Source organism: Anser anser, assembly GCF_964211835.1.
Source record: "Anser anser genome assembly, chromosome: 2".
Lineage (NCBI taxonomy): Eukaryota > Metazoa > Chordata > Aves > Anseriformes > Anatidae > Anser > Anser anser.
The window spans coordinates 74,903,127-74,916,729 of record NC_139721.1 but is presented as its reverse complement, the minus strand read 5'-3'; the positions used below and the strand labels follow the sequence as shown (position 1 = coordinate 74,916,729).

The 13,603-nt window shown below is 36.4% G+C and overlaps 1 protein-coding gene across 4 annotated transcripts in view; it reads right to left on the bottom strand.

Moving 5' to 3' along the window:
- Nucleotides 1–13,603, bottom strand: part of ADCY2 (adenylate cyclase 2) — a 219,193-nt gene that overhangs the window by 64,951 nt on the left and 140,639 nt on the right. For all 4 annotated transcript variants that reach the window (XM_083827173.1, XM_083827172.1, XM_083827175.1 and 1 more), the window contains 6 exons: nucleotides 13,247–13,374; nucleotides 7,134–7,292; nucleotides 6,649–6,781; nucleotides 6,143–6,319; nucleotides 4,733–4,776; nucleotides 2,102–2,182 (listed from right to left, as the gene is read on the bottom strand). In XM_083827173.1, coding sequence (XP_083683299.1) covers nucleotides 2,102–2,182; nucleotides 4,733–4,776; nucleotides 6,143–6,319; nucleotides 6,649–6,781; nucleotides 7,134–7,292; nucleotides 13,247–13,374 — 722 coding nt within the window. The remainder of the gene's footprint in view (nucleotides 1–2,101; nucleotides 2,183–4,732; nucleotides 4,777–6,142; nucleotides 6,320–6,648; nucleotides 6,782–7,133; nucleotides 7,293–13,246; nucleotides 13,375–13,603) is intronic.

Here is a 13,603-nt window from a genome sequence, read left to right as displayed (position 1 = left end):
ACCGTTTAACAACTGGGCAAGCAATGTCCAAAGACCCACATATTATGACCATTCACTTGTGACCAGTTACTTTTTCCAGAGGGCAAAGAACTATGATGGGGATGAAAGAGTCAGACCTTGCTGATAGCCCAGGATCAAAGCAACAATGGCTCTGTACTATGAATGTTTGTTTTAAAATTATTTTATGCATTTTCATAATTAAAAATAAAAAAGCATGATTAAAAGAATAGTAATTTTAATATCATATTTTATGTGCTATAATTTTTTTTCTTCTTTCAGCCATAGACCCATTTGCTATACAATCCAAACTTTACACCTAAAAACACATAAAAATACCAGTTGCCTCACAGATTTTCTTGACTGTTTGCTTTTTTGATTTACAAAACACAAAAGGTTTAGCTTTACAACCACTCCTTTAGTTTAGTTGATAATAGTATTTTCATTTTACAGCTGAGAAACAAGCACAAAAGAAGCAAAATTACAAAACAACAAAAAAGTGATTAGTTTCATGTCCCAGATATATGACGTTTTTTTCTTTTTTTTCTGAGTACTTAGCATTCACAAAGTTAAAATATTATTTAATTAACTTGCTGTTTGGGGAATAAACACTTTTGATTTTATTTTTTTTTTTCATATACCCAATCAAATAATCTAGCTTAAGTGATTCATTCATCATATTAATAGAGAGGGAGGTAGATAATTCAATTTTGGAAGGTGGCATTCAGCCTCTTTGATCTGTAAGATCATTCTTTACCCATCTGCAGTTCCCCATGTAATTCACAAAAGAACTGAAACTTTTGCAGCAATTCATTTTATCACACAAACCTTTTTTATCCTTAAGTTTCTCTGAATTTTATGTACTAATTAGGTAAGATACAGATTCTCTGAGATAAAAGACTGTGATTATAACAGAATCACAGAAGTGTTGAGGTTGGAAGGGACCTCTGGAGGTCATCTGGTCCAACCCCCCTGCTCAAGCAGTGCCACCCTAGAGCAGGTTGCCCAGGGAATAACTATAGTTTATCTTAACGCATACATACAAGATATTTTACTTTTGACATCAGACCTTCATTTTAAAGCCCAGTTACCAGAGGAAGTGTACCCGAAGACACAGAAAAGCTGCCAAAAGTTGTACAGCTGTTTTAGGCAAGTATAGCATAATCAAAAGGCTTTGCCTATCAGATGACTTTCTCTCTTTCACTGTATTCTTTGTATGACCTATAACTATCAATACCCTTTTCTATAAATAATAACTGAAACATATTTTCCTAACACGAAGTATCTTTTACCAGGACTATCACATTAAAAAAAAAAAAAGACATATGAACATTTAATAATTAGGTGTATATTCAGCTAATTAGGATTCTGAGTAACAGAAATAGGGGTGAAACATGCATTCATCACAATTATTATCCACATTTTTGAAGAACAATTCCCTTATTTCATCAGACAAAGAAAAGAAACCTGACCATTTATTTTGGACTGTTACTGATTTTTCCCTCAGTCTTATCTATTTGTTAGCAAACATAGAACATCAATACCGCCTCCAGCACTTCCTAGGACACAGAAGCAATACATGCCATGTTGCCTCCCCCAACAATTTCAATATGCATCTAGCACTGTCTAAGAAATCAACCAAGCAGTTGAAGCAAAGAGATATTAAACTAAAAGTTTACGGAAAGTTTCTAATTCTGAGGAGATGTTTCTGTGACAATTGTGAAGCATCAATTTTCACATCAATCTGATTCTTGAGCCAGCTACTTTTTGTGTCTTAATTTCACCACTCTCAGATGAGATAATTCAGTAGAGTTACAGCTATGAGTGTACAGATATGTATAGTTACGGAGCCAAAAATCCCTTTGCAACAAAAATCAAGTCAAGACAAAACTCTGGTCACACCACAGTTCATAGGTAACGTGAATCCATTTAGCATAAAGTGTTACTGTACAGCCTATCTTCACAATCTGCAGAGCTTCCTATCCCAGTAGCAGTGCTGCCCTTACTGTTACAGACCACTGTGTGCGCATGGGAAGGCAGATTAGTAAAAACTACACTCTATTACAGATACATGTGAAGGAGACAACAGAGGATACAAACATACTTTTGAGCATTGATTCCATCAATGGCCTGAATCATCCTCTCATTCAGTTCCTCCTCAAACCTTCTTTTCTGTGATTTTGTTCTGAAATGAAAAATGTGGGAATTTACTTCGGAAAATCATTACATTGTTAATAAACATTAAATTTAAAGAATGGAATCATAACTGTGTAACAGTTCTGTTAAACAATGTTAGTTTCTATAGGCTTCAGACACACTGAGCCTCTTAGCAAGCTCCTGACAAAAACAGCAGAAGCTATACTCTGTGTCCGTCCTCGTTCCTGTCCCGATTCCCCTCCATTTCTCTCCCCCCCACCCCCCAAAATAAAAATAAAAATCTAGAGAATAACTCTTAGGGAGCACTTTAAACAACAACAACAACAACAAAACTTATTTTAAAAAAAAAAAAACGTTCAGGATATTCTAGCTGAGGGGAAGTCCTCCATAGTGTTATGAATTCATGGAAAACAATAGGAATGTGCTCAAATTCATAAAATATTTCTTTCAGTTATTTTAAAATATCTTTGTCAGGCTTGTATGATGAGCAATAATGTGCTTGTGCATTGATGTGCATAATAAGCATTCTCTACAGAAAGCCTGCTAACCCTTCTTTTCTTGGAAATATTTTTAATAAGAAAAATGACCCCCAAATCTGAAATTAGTTTCAACCATATGCCATGTTCCTCTTTTTATAACTTATAACACAACTGCAATGAAAAAAAGGTCTTTTCTTTTCACTGGACTCAGCATGAACCCAGCAGAGGGTTTGCCTATGCTAACGTGTTACTGCAAACATCATCAGTTCTTCCAGCAGCTGTGTTCTGCTTAAAACCATAATATTTTAAATATTGCCAGATTATATTTCTATGCCTTGAAAACTTAAATCCAGTGTTTACTTAATAACAGTGTTTTATAAAAAGTAAACATTCAGATCTTAAATTTGACTCTTCACTTACCAAAATTTTCTTACCCTACAAATTGAAACCTGTTAAAGGTAGCACAGACTTTCTTCTACATCAAGCTTTTGGGTTATTTCCCAATAACCGATAACCTGTTGCAGGATTCACATTCATAGAGAAACCATACTAGTGTACTTTCAGTAACTTTAAAAAAACACAACTGATTTAATGTCTATTCAGTGCTACAGAATTTAGGTAAATAAGTGCTCACAACTTATCTTTCACATATGGAACAATCTGCCTGGAAGGAATAACCAGACAGATGAGGTTACATAATTTAATCATACTTAATTTTCTTGGCAGATCTCTAACAACATAAGAATATAATGTAATGGGGTAAGAGTTGACTGCCACAAATGGAAGCCTACAGTCAGGGTTTTGATATTCTAATAAAACACTGATATTCAAAGTGCTTATTGTCATTTCAGCTTTATCCTCTGGGAATGACTAACTAGCATTATCTAAAATCTTAGTTATACACCTCAGTATGGACAGAAGACTCCAGTAATTGTTTCTAGAAACTCCTTCCAACAACATGCTATCAAGACACATGGTAACATTTGTACCTTTTGGATCTATTTTGGAGTGAAATACACGTTTTACGACAAGGCTGACTCAAGTTCTTTTGAGATACTGTCCAAACATAAATGCTGGGTGTTAAAGCCAGAGACTGTGTTTATTAATATCATGCATATTCGGTCAAAATTTCTGGAATTTAGAAATATTTCATGTAATTGCATATCTCCCCAGTAACCTGTGTTTTGTCTAGGAGACATTTGCCAAGGAGAGAGATGTGGAACAGATAGACAGAATGACTTGTCTGCATAACCAAAGACAATAAAAATACCAACTTTTAATGGTTATCTCAAACTACTGTATGGTATTTGTGATGTTTCTTATAATTCTGAGGGAAAGACATTATCAGGTCATTAAAATAAAATTGAACCATTTCACATTCCTGACAGTGCTAGGCTTGTTTTTTAAACAGCAGTCATTCTTCATTTAGAGATTGTATTTTTAGCGAAAGAGATCAGTTCAGCCCTGTGTCCTTTATTCATTATCTTGCCCTAGTCATTTAAATAACAAAAAGGAAAATAAAAACTTAGACGTAATTTCCAAACATTTTGTGTAGCAGGAGCACTATAGGATGACCACAAAATACTTTTTAAATGTTTACTACTGCAAACACACTACCGACTTTAAAACAATCAAGTACAATGCAAATACAAAGCAATTAACAAAATTTACAAAATGTGCCTTTTAGTACATATCTTACATGTTGTAACACAAATTATTAGAAGCCCTTTCCAGCTTCTGTTTTCTTCCCCCATCTATGTCTCCTCTCTGACTTTTCCTGTACATAATTTTCTCCACACTGGAAGAGTAATTGTGTTGTTAGGAAAAATGAACAGTAGGCCACTGACACACTTATACTAATTCAGAATAATGCTATTTGTTAGCAAGAAGTGTATTCATAATTCTTAAGTAAAATATCTGCAAAACCCATTTCCATAGCCCTTCTATAGCTAAGAGACATGAGTGGAAAAAAATAGTTTGGATGAGAAATGGCCCTCTATCTTTGAACGTATGCCTTATACCTCTATGAATGCATATGGATATATATATATATATATGTATATGGAAATTATATAAGTGATTTTTTAAAATGAATTTACCTTTCTCTGCAACGCTGAAAATGATACTGCCCCATGGGAACATCCTGGAAGAAAAAAAAAAAAAGTAGAAAATACCGATTAACCATACTATAAAACACTTTGACAACATAACTAATGCAAATTCACTTTAAAAATAGTGTTGAAAACAGGGTCAAGTAAGGACAAAAGTTTCCAATACAAAAAGTTCTGGCATTAGATTAAAACTCTCTAAAAGAAACATCTAGCCAAAGGTGAAGATGGAGTGATCTGGAAACAAACTGACCTATAGTAATAAACAATAAATTACTAATACAACCACCTGAATCCCAAAATGTTTTCCTTTACTAGAAAGTTACTGCTTCAAAGTCACCACTGTTGTAATATAGCCCAAACTCCTGCCAGCTTCAGCAAAAAAAAAACAGTGTTATGTGTTTTTGAACAAACAGACCTGAGTAGCCAAATACAGGCAATGGCCATTATTATTATTGATGAACAACAACAGCCATCACAACACCACATTTATTTTGTGATTAATAGTGATGGCTGAGTACTTTCAGTAATGAACATTTCACAATCCACATCGTGATGCACTGCATTTATTGAACAAGATGGGTTAGGTGGCTCAGTCCTATGTTCTCATATAAAATGGAAACAGAAGTTAAAGCCAATGTTGAAAATAATTAGAATTATCTTTACATTTGCACTTTTTAGAAGTAGAATATAATGCAACGTGCAAGCTACAGACTGACTGCATCATACTGACAGCAGTAAGATAGTGTTAACAAAATTAAAAAGAAACTTTTCCATTCAATGTAAGAGATGTAACATCACACTATAGCACTGTGAAACTCAGGCCATTAGCTATAGCTTATGATTGGTTAGTGCACCTTCAAAAGGTCAGTGTTACAGTGAGTACGCATTTAGTTTCCAGAGAAGTCTTCTTATAAAGTTTACTCCAGATACCACAGGTATATTCTAACTTCATAGTGTTTGCTCCAGGTTTGGCCATGTTCCAAACGTAGTATGTGGCTTAATAGCCATTAAATCTCAGGAAATGTCTCTGCATCAATGGCACCTCTTCCCAAAGGTGTTGTACTCTAGCTTTATGTTCAAAATGGATTTTCACAAGGTGACCAGCAGCCGCTCTATATACTGTGACTGGCACAAGCTTACAGGGCATAACTGTGTACTTTAGTAAGTATGCTTGATTCCTTGTGATTCAGAGATGCTCTAATAGCAAGTTATGGTTCCTTAGAGTCCAATCCAAAACTCACAAGCCAATGGAAAAACTCCCAGCAGCATTATAGGGCTTTTGCCCAGTACAAATGCACGAATCTTGCTCTATCAGAAATAACCAGGTATTTAGCAGTGAGCACCTTTTTACTTTCAAATATTGCTAAATTGTATGAAATGACATAAGTAGGCCCCTACTGTTGTGCTAATCTTGCCGTTTTCAGTGGTCATGCTGTCCCTGTGGTGCAAGTGTGCAAATGGCTTGGCTGCTCCCCAGGATTCCAGGTACCGGGTCATGCGGACAGAAGCTCTCATTTTGGCTCCATCAAGAGTATGTCGAGGTCTAATGTGGTGCTGAGGACTTCGCTTCTCTCCCTGGTTGACAGAGAAGAAAAGGTGATATCACACTTGGTGTTCATTACCTTTTAAAGCACTAATGCATCATCTGCTACCACTTAACCTGCACACTTTAGAACTTAAAAATGGAGACATTCTAAAAACCCGCAACTCTTAATTAGATTTCTGGGAAACATCAGAGACATTTCTGAAGAGTGGGAAAAAATTGCAATGAAAACTTTATATATTTGGAGGAATTAGTAATAGCTTTGATCAATATATTATAGTACTGAATTATTCAATGAAAGAGATTAGTGGTCCTGCTCAAAAATAACTACAATTGAGCACAAAGTAGAAGTACTACTAACCTTAGGATTGATTACAAAGTAAGTCTTAACATTGTGCTCTTTCAGATATGGGTCCCTCACATCACCATCCCCATCTTCCACTTTGTATGCTCCATTCAGATGTGCCAAGGTGACTGAAGTGATGTGAACGCGGCTGAAATTATATTTTAAAAGAATGACAGAATCACAAATACTGATCAAAAGTATAATTGGAACCTGATCAACTTTTTTTTTTTTTTTTACTAGCTTTTAGGTATTCTTTTGATGCATACCTTACTTCATTTACAATCTCTAATCTCATTTTCAGAAGTTCTAATGGGCATAAATCTATTCTGTCCACAAAAATACATCTTAAATCACAGGAAATGCTGTGTTCAGATTTTTTTTTTTAAGACAGAAAGCACTAAGAATTATTTGAGGCTTCTTCATGAGGTTTGACGACCAAAGACATGGTACCTATACATTTCTCCACAGAACAAAAGTCCATGTGTACAAAGGCCTCTTACCCTGGGACTCCTCCAGCTTCCATGTGATTTGCCAGAGTGACATCATGCGACCACACGTCATACTGCCACTTCTGTAGCCCAATAACTCCGCAGAGGACGTTCCCAGAGTGCACTCCCACACGCATATTAATATCAACCCCAGTTGCATCTCTTACTTTCCTGTAGTTGAGGAGAAAACCTGTGTTAATAACAGGGCCTTTGTATTCTTTTATTTTACCAGTCAAATTTACAGTATCAATGGTGGTACCATTTATTTCTTTTTATACATTACCTTTAATATTATCTGTACTTACAAATATTTGTAGAAAACATTAATTACCAAGTCTGAAGTCCCTTTTACACGCATCTGAAATTCTTGGTAGGACTGACCTATGTTATGGACAAGTTCAGTCTTACAGTAGAACCTAGGGAATGTTTTTCTAAAGGCAGTTGGAGAGCTGGAACTACCGTTACAATAACTGCTATCTGAAGAGCCTGATATCTAGGGTAGGGACAGGCTTTCTCCCATCTTTCTTCTCTCATGTACCATCACTTTCATATGCCTGCTTGCAAATGGTTCTGCTTTGAGAAGAAGGATGAAAAATGCAGTACCTCAGGATACTACACAGGCAGTGGCTCATACAGTTTTGGGGAATATGTGCCCCATATTGACAGTGTCATGCAGGCTGTGGAAAACATGGGCTCAACAACCTTCTACATGCTTGGTGAGCACCCCACCCTATAAACTGTTAAGCAAAAGGTTAGAGGCCACCCTTGCTTTGAAATTTCCAGTGACTTGAGACAGAGCAAACGTATCTGTTCACCCCAATCCAAATCTCAGAAAAGACCTACACATAAGATGGGTATTAACCTTTCCAGAAGAGAGGTACTTCTGAGTCAAAGGTGGGTGACTAAAGTAAAACAAACAAACAAACAAAAAACCACATTTTCAGACATGTCATATGGGTACCTAGCTATGTATGTTCAGTTTTCTAATTAATTCATCTGTCTAGGGACTTACACAGTTCAAAGAAAAAGGAAGATCATATTTCCTTGTAACTTAACTAGATTTATTTATTTAAGACTCAACTCATGCTGACCAAATTATAGCCAATAATAAGGAACATGTACATATATGTATCTTGGGAGAATTCAGTGTATTGATGGAAGCAACAACGACAGAATAAGAAACCCAAATGGCTTCTGCATAGGGGTCAAGTTCATAGTTCTAGCAACATCTTCAGTTTCAATTATGACACTCATCAACTCTGTGCCTTCCAAATACAGAACTAAACTGGCCTATTTCTCTTCTATTTTGAAAGGGACAGGCTTAATTCGATATGGTAAATGCTACTTTGAAGCACTACTTCTCAAGCTCTTTTTCTGGAAAATGAAAATAACAGGAGCATGAAGTGTTCTGCTAAACTGTGTTTTGAAGGTATTAAAAGGAAAAGAGAGCACAAGTTTTTTTAATTTCCCTCAGTCTCTATCAAGTTTTATAGATATCTCTGCTCACTTTGCCATTTTACACTGCTCTCCTGTAGCTGACACGCTTGAAAGTGAAGTGCTTGTAAATGACCTTTGTAATCAGTCCACAAATGACAAACACAACTTGGAATGAAATATGATGAAATATAAGCTTAACACTCTTCATAAAAAGTGTTTTACAAAACTGGTCAAAGAGGAAGGGGAACATTTATCCTCTAGGAGTGCTTTTCCAAAGGCTGCCCTGCCATATCCAGCAGAGCAAGTCATAAAATGTTTACCATACGCTCTCAGGAGTTAAGGAGGGGAGCTTTCAAATTGGTACAACAACCTCATCCAATAGTTTATTTCACTTTCAACTCTCCAAAATTGAACTAATTTCACACTAAGAAATTGAAGACAGACTTTGAGAATCTGCAGCAGAGAAATGTCAATTAAAAAGCCTCCAGAAAGAGAAGGGGATGGAGTAAGGGCTGAAGGAAAAGAGCACATATATTCATGCGCAAAACATATTTTGCCTTGAGAGATAAGCTTTAGCTTTAAAGCACTCAATTTAGGTGGCCAGCTCTCAAATGCATCGTCGGCACCTATTGCTTGGTAAGGTGAGCACTGCACTGCAAGCAGGCTACTGACTATAAGAAACATTGACTGGGTTTGTTCCAAGATAGGACAGAGAAGTAAAGCAATTAATCAACAGTACCATTAACAAGTTTAAATGGAAACAATCAGTAGCCTAGCAAGGCTGAGTTCCTCAAAATGGAGCTACACGTCATTAGGAAACATGAATGAATAAAGTTTTTTACTTCATATCATTTGACTTGATATAACTCCTTTTTTTACCTCAGCCAGAGGTAAGAAAGTTCCTCAGAACTGGAACTGGAACTGCAACTATATTCAGGTGGTAAAATCTATACTGAACTGTTATCTAAACAGCAAACTGCTGTATTTCAGTAGCATGCAATAATGGTTTGGTTTGCACAGAATGATGGAATGTAATAGAAAGTTGTATTTGACAAAAAAGTTATTTTAGATGAGTAACTCCAAAATATATTGAGTGATACACTTCCAACAGCAAGAGTACTACTACTTCTAGTTTTAGAGGCCAGAGAAGTATTTCAGGAGACGATTCCACACAAACATGCAGCAATCACAACACAAAATATGTAGTGGATTAATAATCAGTATTTTTTATTCACCTGCAGGCTGCAACACTTGACATAATACTTTGAAAGTATTTCAAAACATGGGGTACTCATTCCTCACTTCTTACAGATATGTAAATAGGATTTGATATTTCCAGGCACCAGGCCCACACCCATTGTGAATTCTGACTACAGTAATAAAGTTAGATCAGAATGTGCTATACAACTAAAAGATAATTTTCTAGACTATAAACTTGTTCTTACCAAGGTGGACCTCAACATCCAGTATTAGCAATGAACATGGGTATTAACAACCTGGGCAGAACTTCATTTCAAAAATTATGAAGTCATGAATTGTGACAAACTGAAAGATTGTGAGCTCAAGCAAAGCCTTGCTTTGTGATGTGCAAAATTATACTTCTAGATCTTTGGGAAGGGCAATTTAGGGCTTGAGCGTTGTGTTGTTTTTCTTTTTGCCTCTAACCTTGCATTTTTTTTCTCCAAAGTAAAAAACAAAACAAAACAAAACAAAACAACAGGCTGACCAGAAACTCTGTGTGAATGCTTTTAGCTCACATCTATCATACAGCACCTAGATCTTTTGAAATGTAAACCAGAAAGCTCTCATTTTCACTGAAAGCCTGGGATAATAAAAGATGTGGTTAAAAACTAAAACAAACAAAAAACAAACAAACTGGGGCATCAGAACTTATGGACAGGCTCTCTTTTACCTACTGCTCCACCACTGAAGTGATGTCAACTTCAATTTCTGATTTGCTAGAGAAGCAATTAATTTAATTATAATAATGCTGTTCTTTACAGCTAAAAAAAAAAAAAAAGAGAGAGAGAGAGAAAGCATCCAGTGAAAACAACTGAGAGAACACCTCAATCTGTAGATTTAATGCTAGCCAAGTAGAAGTACTCAAAGTACCATAAAAAATAGATTCCTTTGGACACAGTGTAAGGTACAACCATATCTAAATGAAGAAAAATAATTTTAGAAAATGCAGCAACCTGTTATCTTTTTCCTGTACTGTGGTCATTTTTACAAAACATTCCTAAAGAAAGGAGATCAAAATAATAGTTTAAACAAAATACCACACCTTTTCAGTGAATACCTAAAGGGAAAAGAACCAAATTTCCGTTAATAACATACCCAGTACAGTAATTCCTCTGGATCAAATCACAAGGCCAGACAACTGAAATGAACCAAGTCCTCTTGTGACTATAAATATCCACATATGAGGGTAGTACTTACGGATCTGAGGAATCATTTTTATATGTCCATTTAGTTAATCACTGAGACAATCTTGATCAATGCAACTTTACCATTTCATCATGAAGTACATACCATACATACACCTCACAAGTTTTAAAAACAAAGTCCAAACGTTTCAAAAAAACAAATTATAAGGTGACTACCAAATACCCAGACCTCCACATGATATATATTTTTGCAAAGTGAAGGTCACCTAGATATACTGTAATTTTAATCAAAGGCAACCACTTTCCTACAGAAAAGATATTTTTGTCAGTAATGATACCTGTTACAAGCAACCATTTACAATATTTTAAATCCCAAAAGATAAGAGATTCAGGTATGAATTATAGACAGTGAATGATCTGACTTTAGAAAACAAAACAAAACAAAAACACAGAGGAGTAAGATTTTTTATTGTCCTTTCCTATTTTTTTTTCTAAATAAGAAAACAGAATCAAACCCTTGCTTAACAAATAATCTATAATATATGTATCTGAAGTTTCTGAATTGGTAGGTTTAGGACCCTTCAGTATGATGTGCAGTCATCCAAATAAGGTGTAAGTACCTTCATGCTGAAATATGTCCAGCTTCAGTGGCAGAACTCATCAAAGGCAAGTAGCTTACATGAGAATTATTTCTACGCTGCACTGAGAGTTCAGATAGCAGTCCGGTGAGGAGAGATGAAGGGAAGTAAAGCTGTCCTTTTGCATGACTTCTTTGAAGTCCCATCATCTTCAAAACTGCTACAGTTCCCTAAAATCTGTTCCCAATCTACTCCTCAGTAAAAAGCTAGAGGATTCCTCAAGTATGTCTTAAGCTGTATCCTCAGATGACTTACAGAGCTGACCCATCAGCTATAACCATTTTTCTTTTTCTACTTTCACAATCACACCAAGCCTCCTGTAATTACTTGAATTACTTGAAATACGTTGCAACTGCTATTTCAAAAGCAATCACATTATCATTCTCACATACCTTGTTCTGTTTTATGCTTCGAAGACAGAACAAGCACAATGATTATGGGAAAGAAATAAGGGACAAATATAGGAATCCACAAACCCAAAATGTTATTGAAAAGCAAGGAATTCTAAATGGTGCCTTAATGCCCAACTGAAAGAACTTTTACAGAAATTCTTTGCCTAAAAGAATTAATTACAGAAAAGTTGAAACTAAATCTAAACCTAGGTCTAATACGCACATCTTATTGCTTATGTAACAAAATGGAAGGTAGGCCTCTCAACCCAAGGTTTGGCAAGCTGTTAGACATCCTCAGTATGCGTGTTCAGTATCACTCTGCAGGCTAAGGGCTTGAGGCATTTTAGCAACATTTCCTCTGTGGAAGAGCAACCAACCACTCCTGACCATCACAATTCGAAACTCAGTAGAAACCAGGAGCTCTGGCCTCTCACAGAGCCATTTGGCTAACAGGTGGGTGGCAGTATCATAACTTTACAAAAAGCAGAGCTTCCCTAGTAAGTGATGTCTATTGGTATATTTACCACCTCGTTATCACAGAATCACAGAACACATCACAGAATCACAGAATGGCTTGGGTTGGAAGGGACCTTAGAGATCATCTAACTCCAACCTCCCTGCCGTAGGCAGGGATGCCACCCACTAGATGAGGCTGGCCAAGGCCCCAGAGACCTCCAGAGATTGTCCAGTCCAACTCCCACTTAAAACAGGGCTACTTAGAGCATGTTGCTCAGGGCTGTACCAACTGGGTTTCACTTATTTTTCCAAGGAAGAAGACTCAACAACGTCTCCAGGAAACCTGTGCCAGTGGTCAGCCGCCTGCACAATGAAGAAGAGTTTCCAGATATTCAGAGGAAGCCTCCTATGCTTCAGTTTGTGCCCACTGGCACTCGTCCTGGTACTGGGTGCCACTGAAAAGAGCCTGGCTCCATTTCCTTCATATACTCTCTCTTCAGGTATTTACCTACATTGATACGTTCCTCCTGAGCCTTCTCTTTCTTCTCCAGTCTGAACAGTCCAAGCTCTCTCAGCCTGTTCTCATATGAGTGATGCTCCAGCCCCTTAATCGTCTTTGTGGTGTAGTGACAGGATAGCCTGGCATAACCCAGCACCTTAAATCATTTCTTTTTTGAGGCTGAGCCAGACCTTGTAATGAAATGCACCAACTACAGCTGGTCTGAATGTTTCAAACAGCAGCACAGCTACAAGTAGAAAAGAGACAGAATTTATCTTGTTGAATATTGTTCATTTAATAAAACCTCAACACTTACTTAATAGCTTCACACATGTCCAATCCCATTTTCACACAATTCTTGGCATGATTTTGAAGAGATATAGGTAGTCCAGAAACACAGTAATAGCAGTCACCTAGGATTTTAATTCTCATACATTCATTTTCCTAGAGGAAAAAGCAAAGTCAGATGATCACTTTCAGCTTGAATTACATAAAGTGAGGGTTACTGTTAAAAGGACTGACTTAAGTGATATTTTCAAAATCATTCTGCTTAAGCCTGTTTTGGCAGAGAAAGACTTGGCGTTGCTAAAAAAGAAGCACTGCCAGATAGTTCTGTAAGGGATGATTCCTCCATCTGTTATGGCACTTAATGGACAAAAACAGAAAGTAAGTT